Raw genomic sequence first — 27,045 nt, 5'->3', positions numbered from 1 at the left:
TCATATTCACTATGGTGGGAGAGAAGATCTGGGCTCCTGGGTTCTCATAAATGACATATAGAGAAATTTAAACTCAAATTTCATAACCATGTTAGGCAATCTGCCATATTAAAAGTGATAGCAATAGGTACTTGACCTTCATTACTTTTCACAGCTATTTGTGGCTTGCTCTTCCAAAAGCAGCAACTAGTAAGATTTTTTTTCCTATTTATGTGAAATCTGCTTCTAGTCAAGAATGTCTGCTCCAAGATGGAAAGCCAAGGCTTTGCCTTTTTCAATAGCTTCCTGTCCCCAGCTCAAACTACTCACAGATTCCCTCTTAATAAAAAATGACTATAATTATAACTCTTTTACTCTGTACTTACAATTACATTCCATCAATTCCAGGAGGGTTTTTTTTCCCCTCTACATTTTAACATCTCTAAAATAGGGATGTATTTTATCTAACAACTGCTGGCTTCCAGGCTCCAAAAATGCTATTGTTGTCAACGCCTGTGTATGCACAGCCTTCGTCACAGCTGTTCTTATACTGTCACTTCAACTGACATATGTGCAATGTTCAGACTTTCCTATTGAACTGTCATTTAAAATATCTTTAAAAATTACACTATGACTCACTGAATAAAAAAATTGGAATGGGGCAGTTGGATGTATAAATTTGAAACTAGTGAAGCAAATATTCATGACAGAAGAATGACAACAATTTGCTTTTTCTTGCAAAAGCAAAAGCTAAGTGCTTTCCAGGATGTAAGACAAGAAGATACGGATAGAAGAAATATGTTATGTTTTGTTACTGAGATACATACACACAGGTTCCTAATGCCAAGCAATACAACTGAAGTAGGAGAAATTATCAAATCCCTGGAAGAGATGTGGCTTGTTTAATTAATGTATCACGCAGAACTATTGTTCAAGCAACAAACATCAATCTTCTTAAAATTTCCTAACTATGGAAGTGAGCTGCTTAACTTTGCAGCAATAGATGATTCAACTGAGGTAAAAAAATAAGGCTCCGAACTTAGTCAAAAAGGAAAGTATTTAAAATGGATATCAGAGGCTCAGAAAGAAAAATCAGAGGCAAGATGGCACACTCTTAAATGCTGCATCAGTGCTCTTCATGGCACAGAGGGCACACAGGACAATGTTATGTGGAAAAATATGAATACCAATAATATGTAGAGTTGAAAGATAAGAGAATCAAATTTCAAATGTGAAGATTTTCAAGAACACATTAACCAATTTGTGTTGCTTGATTCTTATTAGGGCATGAGAATAATAGATGATAAAAATATATGCCTAAATAAGTCTAAAAGAGCTCCTTCAATACTTATAAAAACCTAAGTGACCAAAAGCACTATGTCATAGTTTAATTGACAGTGGTTTTCTTCCTAAGTGGTCCATAAAATAACAGTGCAATTTACAGCACCTTATTGTTGAAAACTAGTAGTAGTACTAATAGCTAATAATTCTTAGATGATTGTCATATCCCAGCTCTACATTTGGCATTTTATGTATATTATCTCAATTAATCCTCACAGGAATCTTGAGAGGTATATAAAGGGTACCCTCATAACACCTGCACACCTTTGACAAATAGTTCCCAAATGAAGTCACAGATGTAATCCAATTTTTTAAAACATGGTTTAGCACCTCTGTACTTATAGGAATAGTAGTAGTATTTTGGCTTTCCAGATGATATATATAACCAACCATCAAAACCCTGAATCTAAAAATGATGATGGAGACACCTAATGGAGGCTCAGTATGTAGTCTACTTCACTAAGGTCAAACAAGCAAGGTAATTTTCAGTTACTATGTGTGAAAAATAGAATTTGGATTATGTGTTCTTGAGGAAGAAAAACCTTATTATATATTTTTTTCATTAAATGTTTGTTTCAGTCAATCATTTATAATAGGCCACAGCCAACCTTTATGCAATAAAAAGACTATTGCACAGGAAAGGATATACAGGCAATGCTAAAAGAAACTCCACGTGCAACAACTCCTCAGATGCTGACGTGGCTCTGCTCCCAGCCTAACTGTGGGAAAGGCGGCAAGCCTCTGGTTCTAAACACCTCTGAACTGGCAGTTTCCTCACACTGCACAAACTGTCTTTTCCATCAGACTCCGGGAATGCCTTCATGAGAAAGGCACTAGAGAGCCAAGTTCGCTCACTTTCTTAATCTCATATTCTTCCTCTGTACCATTTGTTTACTGGTTCAGTGGAATATAAAGTGAAAGCAAGCTGAAATAAAATCTGAACAGCCATTCTCACCTCTCTTCAAAGCAGAGCCAGTCCTTGGGGTCTGATCTAGTTCACCACTATACAGATAAGGAAACTAATCTTTGATAGTTCCATAATTTGCTTAAGGACACAGAGCTAGTTAAATATTTGCTCAAAAAAAAAAAAAAAAAGATTTGAACCCCAGTCTGACATAATATTATAATCAACTGATATATCACAGTTTGTATTTTCCAACTGTTAGCATTTAAGTTGCTTTCAATATTTCATAATTATAAAAATAAATATGGTACCAAATGGATTTTAGTTTACTACTTTCAGTGCATTCACTTACACTAGTGGTACCAAGTATTAGATTTACTTTATGACCCATTATTTCCCAGAGGACCCTCTGGAAAGCCTATAGCAGAAATAGGTAGGTATGTCCATCTTACCACATGTCTGTTAGCACTATTTATTACCAAATTTGACTAAAGCAATATAGGTGAAATACACTTGCATATTCATCCCTGGATATAACAAAAGTTTTTGTGTTTAATGGCTTGAATTACAGGACGTGAGAATGAATATATGTATAAATATATACATGTGTGGTGGTCTGGCTATCAATCTATCTATATCTTATACCATTCATGCAAGAGAGATCAGGTTTCGCTCTTAGGAACCCAAAAATATTTGAGGTTGCTTGCCAAAAAAGGAGGTGGTGCAAAATGGAAGGAGAACACTTCCTTTTTTAATAAAATTATACAGTTATTTGAGGAGAATCTGCAATTGTGTGGAACACTATGGAAATAAACAGGGTATCAAGTAATCCCTAGATACTTATATACAACTATATGCTTAACTTAAGCTTTAATTTTGTTGGGATGTGGAAGAATCTGTCATTCCATTTATTAGACTACAAGACAAGTGGGGCACCTGCATGGCATGGTCGGTTAAGCCACCGATTCTTGGTTTTGGCTTAGGTCATGATCTGACGGTCATAAGATTGAGCCCCACGTCGGGCTCCATGCTCAGTGCTGAGTATGCTTGAGACCCCCTCTCTCCCTCTCTGTCCCTCCCCCTGCTCACACATGCTCTCTCTCTTAAAATAAATAAATAAATCTTAAAAAAAGAAAGAATACAAGACAAGCACATTGACAATTCAGAATATATAATAAGAACTAAATAGGTCATATCCCCAAGTGAAATTCACAAGAAGATGGAAGCTAGAGTAAATAAGGAGGGAAAGAGAATTGACCTGCCTCTTAAAGAGTATGGATAAAGGGGTAAGCAGAGGACACTATGTTAGGTGAAAAAAAAAAAAGTACTATTAGCCCTGGCATGATGGAAAGAAGCTGCGTACTCATGGAAAGCCAGATTTCCCAGAACAAAGTGGGAAAACTGGGGAGTCACAGAAACTAAGTTTTAGAAAGAAGATATGGTGGTGCCAAGGGACTGAAAATCCTGAATGCCTGGCACTGGAGTCCAAACTGAACCAGGGGCAAAGGGAGCCACAGAAAGTATGTAAGCAGATGCGTGACAAGAGAGCAATGAGCTGAGTCTAGCAGTGATGTATAGGACATACCAATGCAGAGACGTGAGCAGGATGGCTACTTCAAATGCCACCACAGAAAGTCAGGTAGAAAAATAAGGATGCAAGCCAAAGGGGTTTTTGAGAAACATTTCCAAATGAACAACAGCAGGCCAGAGTGACCAACTAGCCTACAGCTCTGTGTGTAGTTATAGCACAGAGGGAGTACTAGTTTCAGAGGAAAGAGACCCCAATTTCCACAAGTACATTTCTAAAAGAATGCAATGTCCCAGATATGTCAAAATCATCACTTTGTAATTAGCAGCCTCAAACTAAGTTGGGTAAAGGTATTTTAAGGAAATTAAATTAGTATAAATACACTTCTGGGGCAACTGGGTGGCTCAGTTAGTTAAACGTCTGCCTTCAGCTCAGGTCATGATCTCAGGGTCCTGGGACTGGCCCTGTGTCCAGGTTCCCTGCTCAGCAGGGAGCTTGCTTCTCCCTCTCCCTCTGCTGTTCCTCTTGTCTGTGCTCTCTGATTGATAGATAGATAGATAGATAGATAGATAGATAGATTAAAAATCTTAAAAAAAAGAATACATTTCTAGCTAGGAATCAAGTAAGTAGGCATCATGAGGAGGATGATGATGATGATCATTATTCTCATCACCATGGTTGTGTGAATTTTATTTATTTAGCTCTTTATATTTAAACCACATCTTGCTTCACAAAGGTTTTGGGGTGGCATACGGTGACAGCAAAGCTTTAATTAATCAATTCTTTGTTCATTTATTTAGTATCTCTATTCTTTTTTTTAATATTTTATTTATTTATTCATGAGAGACACAGAAAGAGGCAGAGACACAGGCAGAGGGAGAAGCAGGCTCCATGCAGGAAGCCCGACGTGGGACTCGATCCCAGGTCTCCAGTCACGCCCTGGGCTGAAGGCAGCACTAAATCGCTGAGCCACCTGGGCTGCCCTAGTATCTCTATTCTTAAATGCATAAATAATATTAAATGTGTCTATTAAGGTACTGTTTCCTATTTGATATACTTAAGGGAAGTTTAAAAAAATTACACATCACCACTTGTGTATAATATTCTACTTGGCTGCTATTCTGATGTATTCCAATTTTTAAAACAGCAAGCAACTCATAGGCTCTGAGATATGTTATACTCAATGCTGGTGAAGTAGAAAACCATGCCACTACATGACACCAGTTGCATAAAACTAGAGACAACACAGATTATGTGGCCATTATGAACATGAAACTATCTTTCGTGTTTATCTTGTTGGCTACGATCAAGAGGATTACCAAAATATTTACTTTCTCCACTATGTTCCCATAGACAGTTTATAAAATTGTGATGATACTCTAACAATCATAAAGGCAGACTTGATACTGACACCAGACTTCCTCCTTTTGTTTGCCTTTTAAGAAGAGGTCATTAATAACTGCAATGATTAGCCATCATTCAATCCAGACAGAAGGCACAATGGCCCTTACATCAAATCTGACCTGTGACGTAGAAGCCTTGAAGCTTTGTAAGTAAGCCTTGATAAGTCTTTCCACACAATAGGATTTCCTATTATAAACATCTGTTTTCTCACATGAACCATGTTGAACATGTTAAAAATAAGTTTCTCCTTCCATATCAGTTTGTAAAAGGAATAATCAATCAAAAAGTAACGCTGAAGGTCCAAATCTCCTTCCCCCATTGATGTAAGTTTCCACCTTAACTTTCTCAGGGGATTTGAAAGTTCAATACTAGGGAAGGTAACTGCTAAGCTCTTAAGAATACAATAAAGCTTTTCTTTTTCAAACAGTAGATAGTATCTACTAAAGATATTAAATGCACTTTGAAAGAAAAGAAAAAGTAAGGCAAAATGCTATACAGTGTGCCAGTATTTGTTCTCATTCTAGGACTGTGTGCATCCAGGTCTCCAAACCAGTGTAACCAGTGTTGCTCTTTTCCTTAGAGATTCCTCTGGAGTCAGGTGGAACATAGACAAACATTTAGAGCAGAAGTCAGAGTAAGCCTATTTGGAAATAACAATATTGTTCCTCGTTGCGCTCTTGCCATCTTCTGGACTTTGTGTGAAAGAATCTTAGACATTTAAACTGTTTTCTAAGAAAATGAGAAGCAGATCTGTATCAGGAGGGCAAAGAGGATTCATCCACGTACCAACTGCAAGTGATACTGACTACCTAGAATACTGTATTCAAGAGGATTTTGAGGTCATGTGGAGGCTCAACAGGAAAGAATTTGGGATGACTATAATATCTACCAAGGTCACACGAAGGGGGTGTAGCAGCATTTGCACCAGCTTATTGCTTCCCTTTTATGTAGATGCATTCATCTCCCCCAGAGAAAGCCTAGTTACTGCACATGTGACAGGCTGCTGATGCCAAAATACCAGAAATAAGGGCTGCGAAAGCAAATATCATGGTATAACTTAATGTCAGTGTCCTACCCTTCTTTCATTAATTTGTTAAAATGTGCTGAAGTTAACACAATTGACAAAACCCTTTCTCTCATAATGATGGAGTACTGTGCAATAGAACTTACTGTGGTGAAGGAAATGTTTTTTTTTTTTTTAAAGATTTTATTTATTTATTCATGAGAGATACAGAGAGAGAGAGAGAAGCAGAGACACAGGCAGAGGCAGATGCAGGCTCCATGCAGGGAGCTCAATGTGAGACTCGATCCCTGGACTCCAGGATCACACCCTGGGCCAAAGGCAGGCGCTAAACCGCTGAGCCACCCAGGGATCCCCTGAAGGAAATGTTCTACATTTGCACTTTCCAATGTGGTAGCCACTAATGGTAGCCACATGTGGCTATTAAGCAGTTGAAACATAGCTAGTGAAATCGAGGAACTGAAATTTTAATTCTATTTCACTTTATGTAAATTTCAATTTAAATAGCCAATATCACAAGCGGCTATCATATCAGACAGCCAAAATGTTTATGGCCAAATGTGACTGGAATCTGTTTGCTTACAATGTTGAAATAAATCCACAAAGGATAGGATCCGTTTTGTTTATTGAAATACGCTGAGAGCCTAGAACACTGCCCAAAACATAGTAGGTGCTTAATAAATATTCAATGAATGCATAAATGAGTGGATATGTAGATTTCAAGTCAATCTCGAGGTATGTAGGATTTTTCAGCTTTTGGCTTTTATACAACATCATGAGAGGGAGATATATGTACTATCAGAATTAAATACTCTCTCAGACTCAAACCAGTAACCCAGCCCTCAATGACCTAAGTAAAGATAGTATTTTCCACAGAACTTCAAATAAGTAAAGGATCAGTAGATACATGTTTAAATTCTGCATTGTGAATACTCTGGAATTTCCTCAGCCCCTAACCTGAAAAGTAAGGAAACAATTCATTGTAGAATTGCCCCATCCAATACTCTGAGAGAAAACACAATTTGGGGCAAAATTTCTCTATCAAATCCACTGATGGAACCAAGTGTAAGAGCTCTTTTCGGAGATGTCAAAGAGAACACTTAATGTCTTTCTTAAAGTTAAGGGAAGTATCCCTACAAAAACAAAATTGGCACACATAATTTTCAGCACCTTGGAAGTCATGTGTAATAGTCCGCAATACCAGCATTTATTTGCCCCAAAATAGTTATGAGAAGTGGAAAAAGTAGAAAAGCATCACTGAAGAAACAGATCAAAGAAAACAATATGAATTCTGTTCCAAATGAGATGGTATTTTAAAAAATACTGATAATATAGTGTAAAGAATGTTACTTTTCATTAGTAATAATAAATTCTAAATATTTTTTCTTTATGAACCTGATGCCAGTAAGAAAACATTCCAGAGTGAACTAGGGCATTTTGCCTGCCTTTGTGACACATGCCATCTAAATAACAATACAACAAACCATTATGCAGTGCTATTTGAACTGTAAATAAAATACCTTCTCAGTACTTTCTTCTACCTCTCAATCCTTGTGGGGACATCTGACCTTGAACTGAGAGTCTCTTCTGAAAATGTTGTCCACATGTCTGAAGTTCTCCCCCTCACACATGTACTCTGCCATCCACTTTCAACCAAACCGTCTAAATTACATTCAGATTTTTGTGGTATCATAATAACTTCAATATGGGATATATTTTCAACATTCTGGTCAGAGACTCCTTTCTTCCCTGCCTCACCCTCCCTCCAAGTTATTTCAGGTTTGCATATTTCATTTTCACATCTCAGTGGGATACCCATCATATAACATTTATTTGTGAGGTCTAAAGGCATAATGTGGGGGATTGTGAACTAGCATGTCAAAACCACATACTGCATGCGTACGTCTTAAAAAATGAAAAAGGATTCCTTTTTCTCAAGATATATAAGCTGTCTCAACAGTATAGGTCCAAAGTGAATACCACAACGTAATTAAAGATGAAGAGCATAACAAGCAGTATTAAAATGTCTTTTTTGATTCATTCTTCTCCAGGTTATGTTTTTATCAAATGTCCTGTCTCATTAATGACTTTGAGAGACATAATGAGTATACACACCTTCTAATCTCACCAAATTCAGAAGGAAGTTGAAAGAATTATCCCCTACATGTTTTGGGATATGACAGGAGAGAACACAATGGCAGACCAGAAAGGAGCTTTGAGAAGATGCCTGGTTGGTTCATTCACCTGCCTATAGGGATGAACATACTACATACTCCCAGTAGAATGAGGCTGTTTTGAAAGATCTCTAGAGTCGGAAATACCACAGTCTCTCTGGGGACTGAATTCCTACATTTGAGAACTTTTATTTCAAGGAAATTCTTCCTTTGGATTTAACCACACTTCAGGAGCATGTGAGCTATGCGGTCGCACAGGGCCCCATGTTCAGAGGGGCCCCACACTTGATTTAATGCTTTGCTGTCGCCATCTTGAAATTCTTAATAATGTTATCTTTGAACTTGTGTTTTGTAAGGGAAGTCCAATGGGATAGTGAAGTGTGTGTGAGAAGGGAAGATATGCCCAATATGTGTGGCCTTCTCCCTTTCTGTCCCATAAATTTAGAATTCTATGGCCCCTGAATGAATGGGAGTGAAGGAGACACAAAGCTAGTACAAAGAAGGCGTTTTATGTCTAGACTGATTAAGTGGGGGCACTGACAACCCTTCAAAGTTTACCATTTGCACCAAAACTTATTTGAATGAAGAAAGGCAGTAATAGATTTAAAGAAACAAGAATGACTAAGGCAGTCCATTATACTCCTGTTACTTCCCTATATTATCCAACTACTCCCACTGAAAATAGTAACAGAAGGAAAGGAAGGGAAATAGAGTAACCCAGAGCTCCTTTTCCTTTCCTTCCTTCCTTACTCATCGGTAAACTGAAGATGGAAAGTGTTGGTAGATGTGTGCATACCAGGAAGTAAAAAAAAAAACAGTTAAATTTGTGCAGTAATTCACAGTTCTGTAAGAACAAAATACATATGTATGCATGAGCTACAAAATACAAATTACATAATTTTGGTGATTCGGCATATGGATTCAATCCTCTTCTATTTGTATTAAAACTGGCATTGCATACTATAAAATTAATTGTAAAATTCATGCTAGCAACTTAAATTAATTTTTCTTTATTTAGAACAACATAAAATAGAAAATAAAAACACCATGAAGAGAGAGAGATTGCAGAAAGTAAAAAGCTTTGTTCTGGTACCTGTTTTAACAACACCTTAGCACTTTTTTCTAATTTTTTGAACAAGAGATCTGCCTTTTCATTTTGCACCAGGCCCTGTAAATTATACTGCTGGCCCTGCCCTGCTTTCTCATGCTCCAGATTATATCTACTACATCTGTCCTGCCAAGTCAACTCTTGTTAGCTTTCACCCTTTTCTCCAGTCATTCACCCAACAAATATGGACTGTGCTATGGTCAGGCATTGTGCCAGACGTTGAGAATATAAAAATGAGTAAGATATAATTTCACTCTATTCCATTATCTCATTTAATTCTTATTCAACTTATTGGGTAGGTCCTATTATTGTTTCCAGCTTAGAGCTACAGAAGCAGAGATTTGGAACAGCTAGAAAACCTGATCAGAAGGATTTTATCATCAAGTGGTGGAACCAGGAACTGAGGCCACCCACATCTTTCTGACTACTAACTCTGAGTTCATAGTTATCATGCTTACTAATACAATCCTAATTGTATTGTTTTCTATTATTACAACGTCCACATTTCTAGTTTCTCAAGGACCAATTTTATTTCTTTAAGGCCAATTTAAGTAATAATTTTATTTTCTGAATTTAAGAAAAATATGTACTCTGATTTTTTTCCAATTTACTTATAAATATTTTGTTTAGAATATAAAATATAGCTTTATTTTTTTATCTGACATTCCTTTGACTCACTTATAGAAAATTACACTCAACTGACAAAACATGTGATTTTCAAAATTTTGTTCACGACTCTGTTTGCTAAAATACAGCGTATTGTTTAAAACCATATGCTTTGAAAGTAGCCATACCTCAGCCCAAATCCTGGCTCTACCACACACTAGTTTCAAAAAGGTACTAAACTCTCAAAGCTTAAATTTTCTCATATGTAAAATGGGGATGAAAACAGTACCTTAATTACCTTATTGGGCCATATTTAAGATTAGATAATCCTCGTAAAACATGTAAAATACCACCTGGTGCCTACCTAGTAAGCACTCAAAAATGTCAGTTTAGTACTATTATTTTTAGTCCTATGTTCTAACAGCTATGTTTAAAAATGGATTTTAAATAACTTTTTTCTTGAAATGGTTTCCTCTAAAACAAAAAATAAGTCCAGGGGTCTCTAATTTCCAAGAAGTATATTATTTCTTTGTATATAAAAGCATGCAAAAAGCTCCCCCAAAATGACACCTGGTAGTCATATAAAACACTACAATTCAGGGATCTAAGATTTTTTTATTCATACAATCTTTCACCAAAAACTCCAAATATGAACCTTCATTTTCCCCTATGGTTCTGAAGTGCCAAGAGTAAAAGAGTTTATACAATATATATAAAGAACTATCTAAATGTAATAAAATATTCCTGAGATAGCAAGGCTATCTCAGCTCTCCCTAACCCTTGAAATGACACTTAAATTTAAGAACATTGAGCAAATTAAAATGGCTGAACTGTTTTCTCTGGTGGAAAAGGAAAGGATTAGCTAATCTGAAGGTTTACTGCCATCACTCAGGCAGTCAAATGACTGTTTCCCTGGCTTCTAAGTGATTGAAGAGCACATAAAAAAAAGACTGAATACCATATAAAAATGGACTATATACCTATTTTTAAAATAGCTCTAGAAATAAAAAGGCCTTTATTTGACATTTTTATTATAGTTTAAAGAAAAGAAAAACAGGATCTGGGTTAAAAAAAAAAAAAAAAAAAACCCTCCATCTGATACCTTAGAAAACATGATAGCCATGTGAGATCTTCCTAAAACCACAATCTTTCCAATAATGATGGCTGTTACCACTGTAGACTTGTGGGTCCTTACCAATTCTTGAGTGTCCTGCTGCAGTGGCAGAAATGCTGCTTCCAGAATAGCAACCTGGTCAGGACTAAGCTTCTGCCACAGCCCAATCAGCAGAATCACCAGATGGGTGGCACTTCTCAGCTTGGTGAATGACTGGAACAGATTGTCTTGGTTTTCCTCTACTGCATCTGCTAGAGCGATTACCTGCAGAAATGACAAACTTCAGTTAGGGATAATTTCACAATTCTTGAGCCCTCAACAAATTACATTTGGCACACTCTTGTTTTTCTTTAAAACAACTTGATGAACTTTGTCTTCCACAAACACAAGCTATGTTGAGTAATAAAATAGTTATCATTCATCTGTTCACTTCCTGCTTTAAAAAAAAAATCCCTAAAGTAATTCCAAATCCATATGGCCAAGAGATGAAAATATCCATGAAATCAGCTTAATGGGGACATTGTTCGGTGTCTGCTTTACCATCAATTGACCTTCTACAACATATGATAATATAAGTAACCTCTAATACAGTTATTACAGTCTTTATTACTTTATTACAGTCTTTATTACAGTCTTTATCAATCAGAGATTGATCGATTAAAAATATCAAAATAACTGCATTTGCCATGTAATTTAAAATAATGACTTCATTACATCCTTTTCAGAAAATAACAATCTGCCTCTGATTATTATTCTTTATATGTTACATGGTGCTGGGAGATCCAGCATTTATTAAAACCAATAGGCAGATAATGTTTAAACATTTGACCAATTGAGTAATGTCATTTTTAACACAAATGTCAGGCATTTGCCCACAGGGACCTGAAAGGAAAAAAAAAAAATGTTCAGGGTGTGTTAGCTTTACAATGCCAAATCTACTTAGGGTAAAATTGGCAGGAGTAGAATTGGCTTTTTTTTTTTTTAATCCTCTTGAATAATCCTGTGGAAAAAAGAACTAAAGCAACAATTGGATGGAACATCCAAGACTGCCCATTGGTGTTTTATTTTAATGTCTTGGTGAATTTTGTGCTCATTAAAAGTAATGAACTGACTGGCCCAGAGGCTCAAGGCGTCTGACAGCCCCCAGAACAGGAATAGTAAAAGCCAGGCAATGTGAGCTCCTTTCTATCAGTCCCTGCCAGCTTGAGGAACTGGAGCTCAGATGACTTTCAGAATTCTAGTGCAGATGAACCATTTGGTGATATTTCATGGCTTATTGACACTGGCCCAAAGGGCTTGTTAAAAAATCATCATTCAAACAAGTAAGAGTTTATAGCTGTGTGGTCTCCCAAATTCCATGTAGCAATAGAGGCTATAAGGGGACAGTCCTCAGAGTGTCTGGGAGATGCAGGAAAAGAGATATAGTCAGGAAAAGACAAAGTAATTGAAAGTCCTTGCCTGACAATGCCAGGCAGACCATGATTCTTTGCCATTTGGTTGAGGGCTTGCAGGAGATATAAAAGGCAATCACAATTCACATTCAGATCTCCAGGGAGCCCTGGGAGTCTGGACCAAGGTCAGCATTACAGTAAAGTGTATTGCTTACTATGTACCTAATATTGTGCTACTTTTTTTCCATAGGTGTTCAAAAAAGTGTATGATATCTTATAGCCCATAAGGATCTTAAAATTTGTTGGACAGGAAACATACATATATAACCAATTAGTTGAAAGAAACATTACTGTAATAATGTCCTAATTGTGCAGAACAGAAAATAAGTGTAAAAGAAGTTAGCAAAAGGACAGATTACTATGGGCCAGAGTTAATATCCCTGGGGCCTCTTTACTCAAATGAAGCTTGGAACTCATCCCTTTCCTATTATTTCAAGAAGTCCCCTCTAAGAGACAGAGGCCACTTTCCTTAAACCAAAACACCTGGAGTCATCTGCTTCTTCCCCCCACCCTCACCAACGATTACAACTGACTCCTGTTAAAGTCTACATTTATATTCTTCTCTTCCTGTGAGTGTTACCAATTAAGCCTTATTGTGGGGACCATCATATTATGACACAGATGCTTACTGTAGATAAGTCCAAATTACACAAAGATCAAGGTCATAAACATCTCCCAAGAGCCAAATATATGCAAGAATTCATAAGAAGCACTCTAGGGAATTCAATGGCGACAGATCTAATCTCTACCTTCAGAGAGTTTATAATAGAGAAAGGAAAATACATCAGAGGCAAATGTCAACCCTACGAACAATAAAGGAGAATGCTATTAATATTATAAGTATGGGGTTAATAATAATCCCTGTTATTGAGCATAGACTACATGCCAAACATCCTGCTGTGTCATAGAGGTATGCTGTGCCTTCAGTCCCTACACCTCCACCCAGTTGGCATGTTCTCTATTTTACAGATGAGGCCTCTGAGGCTCAGCAGATGTAAGGAATTAGTCCAGTACTGTACACAGGGATGCAAACTGTGCCTGTGCTTAGAAGGGCTCCCATGCTTCGTTTAATGCCCTGCTGTCTCTGCCTTGAAATTCTTTTTTTTTTTTTTTTTTTAAGAGAGAGTGCGAGCAGGGGGAGGGGCAGAGGAAGAGAAGGGCAAGACAGAGAATCTTTAACAGGCATCATGCCCAGTGTAGAGTCCAACGTGGGCATGATCTCACAACCCAGAAATCATGACCTGAGCTGAAATCAAGAGTCAGACACTTAACTGACTGAGCCACCCAGGTGAACCTCTGTCTTGAATTTCTTAATAGTTTTATTTTTGAACTTGTGTTTTATAAGTGAAGTCGATAAAGGGATAATAGAAAATGCACATGAGAAGAGGAGATAAGGTTCATTAACTTGGCCATTACTAAAAATTAAGCCACATAAAATTAATTACACCAAAACAAAGTAAATACTCAAAACTCATTACTTCTTAATTAGTTTACTATTATCTAAGGCCCTTGGAGTTATTTATGCTTATTGTATCTGTATGTTGGGAAAACTCTGCAATGGTGGACAACTGCCCATTTCTCCCCAACTTTGCATTCAGTGACCTCACATCCGTAGCTTGACATCAGCCATGGTAGAAATATTTACAACATAAACATCAAGAAATGTTACAAAGCCAGGCCTCCTCCCAACACCTCTCCTTCCCAGAGAACCAGTTGCTAAATATTTACCAGAGTGCTACTGAGTAGAGGTACCTAAAATTCGTACTCAAGAATAGATATTGGGTAAGAGTGCTTTAAAAGTGCAATATGTAACTTGAACAAATGCAATGAGGCAGAAAAGTAGAAGCTGCGTGTTCAGGAAGGAACAAATATTCCAGTTTGGGAATAGCATTTGATCAGACCAAAAAAAAAAAAAAAAAAAGGTAATCTGGGCAACTGTTGTAAAGGAACCAGAATGTCAAGGTGAAGAGCATGCACATAACACTATAGGTACTAGGTGACTGTGGAGTACTGTGAATGTGGGTGTTCCCTGATGGGAGGCTGCACTCAAAGCAGCTATCGATCATAGTAAACATTTGGGCATTTACTGGGACTTAAAGTGAGGCTGTTGTGCACGTTCCTCACTATCAAGGGAAAATTCGTACTAAGTGTAACAGCATGTCAGTTCATGGACCCACCCAACTTGCTAAACACAGCTGTGGTGGAAGAATGACTTCTCAGTGAGACAGCAGCCCAAGCCACAGGATCTTTCCTGAGCAAGGCCCAAAATACATCAATCTGGGAGAAGCATCGTTTCTCTAAGTTTTGGTCTCACTGGTTATATTTCTGTGCCATTGTGGAAAGTCTGCTATCCCCCAAATGGTCACAGAAATTGGAAAGAAATAGGATAAACAATTCCTTATGTAAATTACCCCCAAGGAAAATCTTCTTGACCTACTGGCCAGCATGAAATACTAAACAGATCTCCATGTTCTCAATTTAGTTTTACACATAACAGCCAAGTTTACTTTGTTCTCCATGAGAGCCAAATGAATTTAGCAGAATTAATATAGTAAAAAGGGCTGGAAAACCTAGACCCATCAAGATTTAGATCCGTCCCACCAAGGCCTACAGGATCTTGCTGCTCACCTGGAACTGCAAAATGAGGCCAACCAGCTGCTAGGGCTTAAATCTGAAGGAGAGTGATTTTTCAGTGCTCATCACTGGCTATGCAAGATGTGTGTTCCCTGGTGTTCAACAGAACTACAGAAAGGGAAGGGGTTAGGAAACAATAAATGCTAACAATTTCAAGCACAAATGTGTTGATGGCCTTTGTTTTTCTTTTTTAAATTGAAGGTTTCCAAATAAAATGGAGACCCCAAAGGACATCTATGTCCAACTGCCATATCAGTTGATGCCAAAGTAATGAGGCAGAGGCCCAGGGAGCTGCTTGCAGGAAAATGCTCAACTCATAAAGTGAGTGTGAAATTAATCCCAAATACTTCCAGCTGCCAAGATAGGCTCTAAAATTGGTTACAGGAAAGCAGCAGCAGCAATAGCAGAGTAGACATGAATCATACCATGTGAACACAGACATGTCCAATTTCTTCACCTAAACTCACCATCCAATCTGCCTCCAAATCTCATGTGTGGTGCACAGAACCCTATTACACTGCTGTATAGCTGTCATTCACTGAGCCCTGACTATAGGCCAGGCACTGTGCTAGTGCTATTGTATCCAGATAATCATGTGGTCCTCATGACTACCCTCTGACATAGGAGAATTGTTGATCCCTGCAGTCCCCATTTCCAGATGAGGAAATGGAAGCTTAGTGCTCTGATGACCTTAGTGCCTGTGGTCATGAGCTGTGACAGAGAAGCGCCAGGATCCCAGTCCTGTCTCCTGATTCCTCACTGAGTGCTCTTTCTTCTTCAGTGGTACACAGATACATACAGTAGTCCCCTTAAAATAATCCAGTGGGTTTTTATCTTGATAATCAAACTGAGATACTAAGGAAAAAACACTACTAATACATTATATTCATAATAGGCATAAGTGCTTTAGATAAATTTCCCCATTGCTGGGGCTTTTACCATGAGGTCAATTCAAGTTGAAATTTCCAGGGTGGTTTCTGCCCAAAGTTATATTATAAAGGAAATTAGTTCATCATTTGTAAATGATGTAAATGGTGTAAATTTTTCTTTTAAAAAATTGTATTAGGTTCCATATAATTCAAAATTATGAAGACTTTAGAAATTATCTATTTACTACACCTTCCATTAATGAAGCTACTTTTTAAAAAGGGATGATTCATTTATTTTTTACAAATCTCAGACTACAATGTTTTTGGTGATCTAAGCACTAAGGTTACAGAGATTAGCTCATTTTATTCTCAAAGGATTCTATGAGGTAGAAATTACAATTGTCCACATTTTAAAAGTAAGGAGACAGAGGGGCCCCTGGGTGGTCTAGCTGGTTGAGCATCTGATTCTTGATGTGGGCTGAGGTTGTGATTTCAGAGTCCTGAGATTGAGCCCTGCTTTGGGCTACCTTACTGTCCCTTTGCCCCTCTCTCCACATGTACTCTCTCTTCTCCTTCTCTAAAAATAAATAAATAAATCTTTAAAAAAAAATGAGACAGAAATACAGAAAGGGTCAAGCAGTTATTCAGGGGCAGAGCCAGAATTTATACCCAAGCAATCTGACCCAAGAAATATCACCAAGTAACCTGCATTGATTTTCCGGCTGCGTATCTATTTCTTTCTCTCTCTCTTTTTTTTTTTTTTTTTAGATTTTATTCATTTATTTAAGAGAGAGTGCACGCGAGAAAGAGAGCACACCAGGGGGAGCAGCAGAAGGAGAGGGAGAGGTAGAGTCCTCGCTGAGCAGGGAGCCCGACATGGGGCTCGATTCCCAGACCCCGGTATTGTGATCTGAGCTGAAGGCAGATACTTAACCGAATGAGCCACCCAGGTGTCCCTGCGTATCAATTTCATCATTAGCAATATGTGGAACAAATTCTATCAGAAGCTTCCCAATGGAAGGTTTCCACTTTGTTGACCCTCTAATACCCCATAAAAATTAAGATAGGTTTATTTTAATAAAAGGCCAGTATGGATGAATGAGTGAAGAAAACAGAGTCATATGATATGGGTGAGGTTATACATCCCCTAAGGCTGAATGCAGCAGGCTGTGCAAGGACTGTCTTCCCTATGGAGGAATTTTAAGTCAGTGTGCAATTTACTTCCGTTTTCTGGGCTCTAGCTTCATCATCTTTAAAACGTAGGAGTGGGAAAAATCACTAACATCCAACATAGCTGTGTCAGATTCAAAAACATTTAAATTACTTTTGGAAGATATGTTGTTTTGAACTATCCATGTCACTTCCCCTCTGCACACATCCTACATTTCTCATTTAATGTTTATTGATTTGGGGTTTTTAATCTATAAATAACAGTAAAAATAATCCTCATTTATAATTTTATAATTATAATCCTGTGAGAATTAAATGAGAAAGGTAAAAAGATAATACCACATGTTGGCAAGGATGTGGAGAAACTGGAACCCTCATACATTGCTAGTGGTGATGTCATATGGCACAGTCACTTTGGAAACAGGTTGGCAGTTCCTCAGAAAGGTCAATGCGGAGTTGCCATATGAGGCAAAAATTATAATTCTAGGTTTATACCCCAGAGAAATGAAAATATAATGTCTACTCAAAAACTTGTTCACAAATGTTTATAGAAGCATTATTTATAATAACCCAAAGGCAAAAAACAACTCAAATGTCCAACTGATGAATAAATTAAATGTGGCATATCTATATAATAGAATATTATTCAACCATAAAAAGAAATAGGAGTACTTACATATGCTACTACATGGATGAACCTTAAAAACATTCTGCTGAGTTCAAGGAACCTGTGACAGAGGACTGCACGCTGTATCATTCTATATATATGAGATATCCAGAACAGGCAAATCTATAAAAGTACACTGGTGGTTGCTTAGGGTTGAAGGGTGGGTGGTGGACAGGAGAGAGTGGAAAATGCCTCCTAATAGTTACAGAACTCTATTAGTATGATAAAAATATTATACACTTTAAATGAGTGAACTGTATGTATATAAGTTATATCTCAATAAAGCTGTTAAAAATATGGGATGCCTGAGTGGCTCAGCAGTTGAGTGTCTGCCTTGGGCTCAGGGCGCGATCCTCCAGTCTGGGATGGAGTCCTGAATCAGGCTCCTTGCAGGGAGCCTGCTTCTCCCTCTGCCTGTGTCTCTGCCTCTGTCTCTGTGTCTCTCATGAATAAATAAACAAAATCTTTAGAAAAAAATATTAAAAATAGTAAGAGAAATAAAAAGTACTGTGAAAGTATGATTTATGTAAGGTAAAGAAATTAACATAAAGGCAACTTTATTTAAGTAACAATTTTGATATGTTAATGGCTATACTATATTGTAACTTGGGCTTAACAACATTCTAGATAATGTAATAATCAAGTAACTTTGGAGTCAGATATGTCTGAATACTGATAATGCTACTACTGATAATGCTGTACAACTTTTGGCTACTTTACCTTCCTCAGACTTAGTTTTCACCTATAAAATAATACTCATTTCGTTAACATCCTTTCTATTCATTTCTAATTTGCTTAGCTCCCGGCTATTTTTTAATACACTATAGTTAAGGGATCATTTCAATGTAGTAATATCAGGTAAATTCTACTTTTTCTGTTAGGTTAACAATGACATTGAAAAAACGAAGACCCTTCTCCAGTACTTGAGGCACACTACTAACCTCCTAAGGTGATGCAGGACAGCTGATCACTCTGCAATGTTCCCTGGCCCTCTCTGTGCGGTCACTCAATCGAACAGTGCTCATTTTTAGCTAAGTTTAATCAAGTTTCAAAGTAAAATGGAGACTGTGTATCAAATATATACTAAAAGCTATGTAAAGTTACATGTATTGGATTCCATTTTTACTCTTTTTGCAATTCTATTAAAAAATCACACCCACAAATATACTTTGCCTGCTATGACTTGTTCTCTAAAAATCCTCTGAGGCTTGTTAATCAGGGAGCTAGATGTTTTTTACCTTATTGAAAATAAGGTACCTTATTTTATCTTATTCAATAAGATACCTTATTGAAAATGCTAGAAAATGTGGTGATTTAAATAAGGTGTTTATAAAATGCACTATGAAAAGACAGAGAAAAAACAAAACTCATACTCAGCCCAGAAAATTCCAGTGTAAAAAGAGCAATCGATAAGTCCCCACCAGGCTCTCAATTTTCTAATATTTGGTACACAGTGGGTGTCCCATAAATGCGGACTAAATTGATGAACCTCAAAGTTCACCTAAAACTCTAGCACAACTAAACTGCCTCTTAAATCCTAGACACACTCAATCAAGCATTGTCAGGCTCCCAATTTGAATGGAATCCAAGTGATGTTGCATGGAAACAACAAATCTACCTCAATATATCTGTCATCTACTTAAAAAAATCGTTCCAGTTCACTTTTAGCCATAGCTTCCTAACACCAGGCTACAGACAGATTTTAATGACTGCTGAAATGAATTTTTTTGTTCACATGGCTGACCTTTAGTTAGAAAGACACTTTCAGTCTAGGGAGATTTGGAAGCAGGCAAGAAAAAGGGCACACTTCCCACACAACAATGTTATTTGTACGGTGTTTGCTGTAGACTCGAATCTGGGAAAGCCCCTGCAATAAGGAAGAAGAAAAAATTTACCATGTCTAAACTTTTACTGTGGCTGAAAAGATCCAATTTGTATCCAAAAGAATTGTTCTTTTAACAGACAAAACGAAATAAGGTTCAAAATGAAAAGAGAAAGGGAGTGATCATTCAAATGCCAAATAAGCATCTAAGAAGTGTTTCATTATCTGTGTGCTGAACCTTTAAGCTAGATAAAAGAGAACCCTGGGTTTTTAACTGGAAGACATAGAAAGAATCTAATTCTTAGCTATTTTTGTTACAGTATTATTTTGAATAAATAGGATGGGGGCTGGATTACATTCAGTTGCACTTCCCATGGAGTAAAAATCCAAGGTTCCCTTATAACAAGCATCTAGCTGAAATTCCTAAACCAAACCCAGGATTAGAATACATTTTTAACCATGCTATCATTTGGGGTAGCTATTACAACAAAAGGGAAAATGTACTCTTTAGTAAAAAATTTCAGTCACACATGATTTGTCTTCATAAAAAGAGACCTGCTAATTGGCAAAATCACCTGATGTTTTAGAATATCGAGGTATGATCATTGACTCTTAGAAGTCGTGATGGTTTTACTGGTCTAAGATTATAATTTTCCTTGACACCAATCTACACTTGCCAAATGCCTTGAAAATTCATTTAAAACTTGTTTTAGTAAAACAAATTATTCCTGAGAAATTTCTTTATACTATGTACTGTAGAACTCTTTTTTTTTTTTCTTTTTTAATGTTCTGCCCAGAAGAATATGAAAGGTAGACAGTGCTGGAATATAGACTTTGGCTGGAACTTTTAAAACATATACCACTGATACATAAAAATATTAAATGAGAAAGACAAATCATTTGCAAGTGACATAGGGACAAATTTTGCTATTTCTGCAAAGTTTATTCACCAAATAGACATGTAATTTAATCACCTGGAAGGAAACTAACTCCCATGTTTGGCTAATATAATGCTAAAAATACAACTGATCTCAAACCTGATTACTATTTTTACATACCTCCTACCCTCCACTCCCCCACTGACCAAAATTTTACCCCTTTCCATAAAGTTATCTACTTATAGCCAAGTGAAACCCCAATTTAAAAAATAATAATTAATGGAATCAAGCTATAAAAGAAAAGAATAAATGTTCTCTGGACCACAGTTACTCATTGAACAGATCGCTGTTAAAGCTGGAATCTATGGTTGGCAATGTCAGAGCTCATTTTACAAACCCTGGAGAATGCCACAGTTATCACTGTCCAAAAACAACATTCAAGAGGTCTGATCTGAATAGTTCCTAAGTTTAGAATGTTTTAGACCACATTCCTCTAGGCAGACATGTCAGTAATTATGTAGCCACCCACACAGCCTTGAGTGTCATCTTCAATGAAGGCAAATGATGAAGAGATGAGTACTTGGTTGCTTATCCTAAGAGCATTCCTGTAGCCAAGGCTGCTAATGCTAAGGCACATTATTACATGTGATCAATTAAGGCATGCTGATAATCCACCCTAAAAGGCAAAAAGGCAACTGGAGACTCCAACAGTGCTGATAATAGTGTTGAGCATTTTCTTCATTCCAGAGTTTTAAGAGGTAAATGTGGCACTTTCACAATAGAGTGAAATTGTTGAGTTTTCTCTTCCTATGCATCTTCTTTTAAAATATTTAGTTTTTCAGAGTCCATTTCTCTTGAACACCTGTGATCTTTATTTATTTGTGCTTTTTCAGATAAGATATATAGTTATACCACTACTATCTGGTATACTTTGGCAAGACATGTACAGGGCTGTATGGCTCAGACCACATGGAAATAATACAAAAGTCAATGAGTGGAGCTTCCTGGTTTCTTTTGGAATGAAACAAGGGCAAACTTGGTATTTCTACAATCACAGATTGTTCGAACACTGTAACTGGAAAGGGACTTGCTAAAGATACGCTGTGCCTGATTTCTTCTGTGCTGTAACTCCTTCAGGTCAAAGACTATTTTATTGTTTGGTGTACCCCTTCCACAGAACGTAGTCCCATAGCAGGCATTTATTATATATTTACTATATTGAAGTAAAGTAAAAAGCCTGATAACTCAGTAGTACAAGAGTGTCCATTACAACAGCAATTTATAGGGGCAGCTGGATGGCTCAATCTGTTAAGCATCTGTTCCTGACTTTGGCTCAGGTCATGATCTCAAGGTCCTGGGATGGAGCCTGGCGTCAGGCTCTGCACTCAGTGGGGAGTCTACTTGAGGATTCCCTCTCTCTCTCTCTCTCCCTCTGCCCCTCTCCCTGCCTTCTCTCTCTCTCCCCCCCCCCCCCAAATAAATAAATCTTTAAAAAAAAGATAGCAATTTCTAGGAACACTACTTGGGCAATAGAAATCCATCCCTACATTCCAGGTGGATAAGACCAAAGCCTACCATTTTAAAAAAGTTTTTATAGGCTATGCTGTTTATTGGGTCTACCATAGGTAGTAAGTAGCTAGGCTCTAAATTCATACCTTCCACAGGCATTACATTACAATGAATTAGTAAATTCATTCAAGTCTTTACCATTAAGTCTATGTGACGAATGTTATAAAGTCTATAATTTAACTTTAAAATACACCATCACAGGGCAGCCCTGGTGGCACAGCGGTTTAGTGCCACCTGCAGTGGGGTGTGATCCTGGAGTGTGATCCTGGAGTGTGATCCTGGAGACCCCAGATTGAGTCCTGTGTTCGGGCTCCCTACATGGAGCCTGCTTCTCCCTCTTCCTCCTCTGCCTGTGTCTCTGCCTCTCTCTCTCTCTCGAATAATTTTTTAAAAATCTTAAAAAATAATAAAATAAAATAAAATAAAATAAAATAAAATAAAATAAAATAAAATAATAAAATAAATCATCACAGACAAGGTCATATGACATAAGCAGGTGAGTCAGTTTACACTCTACAGCAGGTCTTCAACCTTCTCATTAATGACATTTGGCATCAAATAATTTTTTGTTGTGGGGACCTGTCTTGGGCACTGTTAGAAGTCTAGCAACACTCTGGACTCTATAAACTTGATGTCAATAGCACCCTCCCCCAGTTGTGGCAACCAAAAAATGTCTTGGGAAATTGCCAAATATCTCCTTAGGTGCAAAATCACCCTTGTTAAGAACCTCTGCTCTAGAGTCCGAATGAATTTGTGTTCAAAACAGCTATCCTTCTATAATCAGAAGCAAAGCTCACACGTCAGAGGGAGCTACACAAGCACTTAGGCTATTGGTGTCTCCAGCAATACCAAATATTTTTTAATTTACCATAATGGATTTCAGAAATAGGTTCTGATTAGTGAGATCAAAGGTTTGATAATCAGCATTATGGGTGTTAGAAATAGATTTGCTGGCAAAATTAACAGTATTAAGAATATTTTACACTTATATTTTACTTTGTGTAAAAGTAATATAAGAATCCTGGAAGACACTGATAGGATATTGTCCAAGGCTTGAGCCTAAAAGATCCTGTGTATTGTTTTGGGGCAGATTTCTAGCTTCTGATGCCCATTATGAGAGTAAATGGATCCTAGAATTACTGTCCTACCTGCCTCAAGTGAACATTTCCAGAAAGGTGGTATTCCAGTGTCTACAAGACAGAGTTGAGCCTTCAACCAGCCTAAGTATAGGCTGCATGAACTGTTCCATGCTTATAAACGTTTATTTAATAAGTGTCTTTGTGTAAGGCAAAATTTGACATGAGATTTATTTCCATTATAGCCAAGGAGAATGGTTACAGTTCATTCTTGTCCACCTCAAGCTTTTTTAAAAAAATGTTTTATTTTTTTATTCATGAGAGACACAGAGAGAGAGAGGCAGAGACATAGGCAGAAGGAAAAGCAGGCTCCCTGCAGGGAGCTTGTTGAGGGACTCAATCCCAGGACCCTGGGATCACAACTCGAGCCAAAGGCAGATGCTCAACCACTGAGCCACCCAGGTGCCCCTCCACCTCAAGCTTTTTGATAGTTATCATTACTTGCTGAAAAGAATTTTGACGTGACCAAATTGGCAACGGTAGTGTACAATGTCAAATAAGTGCTAAGTGATGGGGATAAATGTGATTTGAGAGCTGCCTGCAAAGAACTAACAGCAAGGAAAACAAATATACTTTAAAAAAAAAAAAAAAAAAAACGGAAACGGGGCAGCCCGGATGGCTCAGTGGTTTAGCACCACCTTCGGCCCGGGGTTGTGATCCTGGAGACCCGGGATTGAGTTCCACATTGGGCTCCCTGCATGAAGCCTGATTCTCCCTCTGCCTGTGTCTCTGCCTCAATCTCTCTCTCTCTCTCTCTCTCTCTCTCTCTCTCTCTTGCTCTGTGTCTCTCATGTATAAATAAATAAAATCTTAAAAAAAAAAAAGGCAACAACTGCTGCTTACTATGTGTCAACTATGTGCCAGGCAGTCCTAGAAAGTCAATGGATATTATTCCTAGACCTTTCAACATTTAGATCATTATTATTTTTGACTTATGAAGTAAAACAAGGCTCAGAGAAGTTAAGCAACTTGTTCAAAATCACAAGCAGTGCCCAAATTCAAACCATATGTGCCTAAAATCTCCAAAGCCCAAGCATTTCCCAGCTGACCATACTATAGCTTTAGATACACACAGACATACACACACACACACACACACACACACACAGTGCTAGATATTAAGTGTTATACAAATGACTACTGGGCTGAGTTAATATAAGAAAAATCTATAAACAAGACTTCCCCAACAACCTGACTTCCTGGGAATGAAGGGCCCATAGATTCTTTTGTTTGTTCTTCTTTTAAATAAATCCACATTTGAATGTTTGAATGCCTTTGGGTCAGAAAAGCATTACAGTCCTGAACATAACTCCTATTGTTTTCCCCCTACATCTCTGAGCCTGGAGCCATTTCAGTTTGAGACCTCTGCAATAATCACAAACTCTTCAAACATAAAACAACTACAACCAGTGTGGAGAAACAGAAATCATCCATGTGACAATTAAATCTGAATCTGGGTTCTGGTCCTGTCCCACCACTCCCTGTAGTTTGACACTAAGAGTCTCCTAATCTCTTTAAACTTCAGTTTTCTCTCCTCCATAAAAGAGAGGTATTTACTGTGGAATTTCAATGAGATGCAATATAAATGTGTTTGTCACTACACCTAAGCACATAGTAAGCATTCAATAGAGTGTAGCCCTATTACTACTATTATTATTATTATTATTATTATTATTATTTATTGTTCTCTGGCTAAATACCCAACCAATAATCTTTTTATTAAAACAAAACAAAAAACCTAATACATACAATAATAACCCCTTCCTTTGCCTTTCATCTCTAGTTTACACAGTCCCAATAATTTCAGCATCCTTACAGGGGATTGACTCAGCACACAAGTTATATATATTGTTTACCAACATGTATAGCATAATTCCCACACCCTACACTTTCAAGGGATTTGTAGGTCTCCTTCCATTGTATCTATCACATTCAGGACTACTGTTTGATAATTTTAAGCTCTGCGAAGGAAGGAACTGTATTTTGTCTTATTTACTACTGTGTTCCCACCACCTAGTACAGGGTCTAACACACAGCAGGGATCAACAAATATCTGAATTGAACTGAAATAAATTCCATCCGGCATACCTTGGAAAAGTAGCATATGGCTTTACACTACTATCTGAAACTTCTCTCCTAGGTAGAGCTAATACCTAGCATACTAGTTGTGATGCCCTGCAAGTAGCACATTTCCTTAATTCCATAATATACTTTGCTTGTTAGGTGCCACCATATACATGTATTCCAATGATTTTCAAATCACAATGTGCCTTATCTCTGTGTTGATTTAATGTGCTAATTTTACTTTTTATCTTCAAAGGTAATCTAATCAATAATGTGCTTTAAAAATTGACATATTAGGCGCACCTGGGTGGCTTAGTTAGTTAAGTATCAGACTCTTGATTTCAGTTCAGGTCATGATCTCAGGGTTGTGGGATCAAGTCCCACATCAGGTTCTGTGCTGGGCATGGAACTTGCTTAAGATTCTCTCTCCCTGGGTGGCTCAGCGGTTTGCACCTGCCTTTGGCCCAGGGCGCAATCCTGGAGTCCCAGGATCGAGTCCCGCATCAGGCTCCCGGTGTAGAGCCTGCTTCTCCCTCCTCCTGTCTCTCTCTCTCTCTCTCTCTCTCTATCATGAATAAATAAATAAATCTTAAAAAAAAAAAAAAAGATTCTCGGGATCCCTGGGTGGTGCAGCGGTTTGGCGCCTGCCTTTGGCCCAGGGCGCGATCCTGGAGACCCAGGATCGAATCCCACGTCGGGCTCCCGGTGCATGGAGCCTGCTTCTCCCTCTGCCTGTGTCTCTGCCTCTCTCTCTGTGTGTGTGACTATCATAAATAAATAAAAATTAAAAAAAAAAGATTCTCTCTCCCTCTCCCACTCCTCATCTCTAAAAAATAAAAATAAAAACAGATCACATCTTAGAATCTATTAAATATATTTTTGTTTGGAATTATACCTCCCAATGCCAGGTTCTTCATCCAGTTCCCAGAAAATAACTGTTACCAGAGCATTCCCTAGCTGCCACTTACAGGCCACTCTTCTTTTTTTCTTAAGCTCTTATTTAAATTTCAGTTAGTTAACATACAGTGTAATATTAGCTTCAGGTGTACCATATAATGATTTGACACTTCTATACAGCACTCAGTGTTCACCACAAGTGCACTCCTTAACCCCCTCCCCCACTTCCCCCTTGGTAGCCATCACTTTGTTCTCTATAATTAAGAGTCTGTTTCTTGACTTGTCAGTTTGTCTGTCTGTCTCTCCCTTGCTCATTTGTTTCTTAAATTCCACATATGAGTGAAATCATATGGTATTTGTCTTTCTCTGACCGACTTATTTCACTTAGCATAATACTCTCTAGCTCCATCCATGTCATTGAAAATGGCAAGATTTCACTTCTTTTTATGGCTGAGCAAATATTTCATTATACACACACACATCTATATCCATTCAACAGTCAATGGACATTATGAAATGGGCCATTTTCATAAAGGTTCCCTCAGCCCCTCCCATGCTTCCCAGTGGGATCTGATGTAGGCCAAGCAGGAGTTCTTTCATGTGATCTTCATAACAAAATTATGCAGTAGAGCTTCTAGATGGAGTCTAGTCATGATGAAACAGAAGCCATTTCTGAATGGTTTGAAAGACTATCCATAAACATGCAGCC

General features: G+C 37.6%; 1 protein-coding gene across 14 annotated transcripts in view; it reads right to left on the bottom strand.

Annotated features, from left to right (window-relative positions):
- The window catches only part of BBS9 (Bardet-Biedl syndrome 9), a 433,010-nt gene that overhangs the window by 77,862 nt on the left and 328,103 nt on the right, over positions 1 to 27,045 (bottom strand). For all 14 annotated transcript variants that reach the window (XR_012002751.1, XR_003238169.2, XR_012002752.1 and 11 more), the window contains one exon: positions 11,261 to 11,443. Coding sequence is in view for 11 of the 14 variants with exons in the window: in XM_072764704.1 (XP_072620805.1) it covers positions 11,261 to 11,443 (183 nt within the window). In the remaining 3 variants the exon portion in view is untranslated. The remainder of the gene's footprint in view (positions 1 to 11,260; positions 11,444 to 27,045) is intronic.

The sequence above is a fragment of the Vulpes vulpes genome, chromosome 7 (genome assembly GCF_048418805.1).
Source record: "Vulpes vulpes isolate BD-2025 chromosome 7, VulVul3, whole genome shotgun sequence".
In the NCBI taxonomy this organism is placed as follows: Eukaryota; Metazoa; Chordata; class Mammalia; order Carnivora; family Canidae; genus Vulpes; species Vulpes vulpes.
This window is presented reverse-complemented; position numbering and strand designations above follow the sequence as displayed.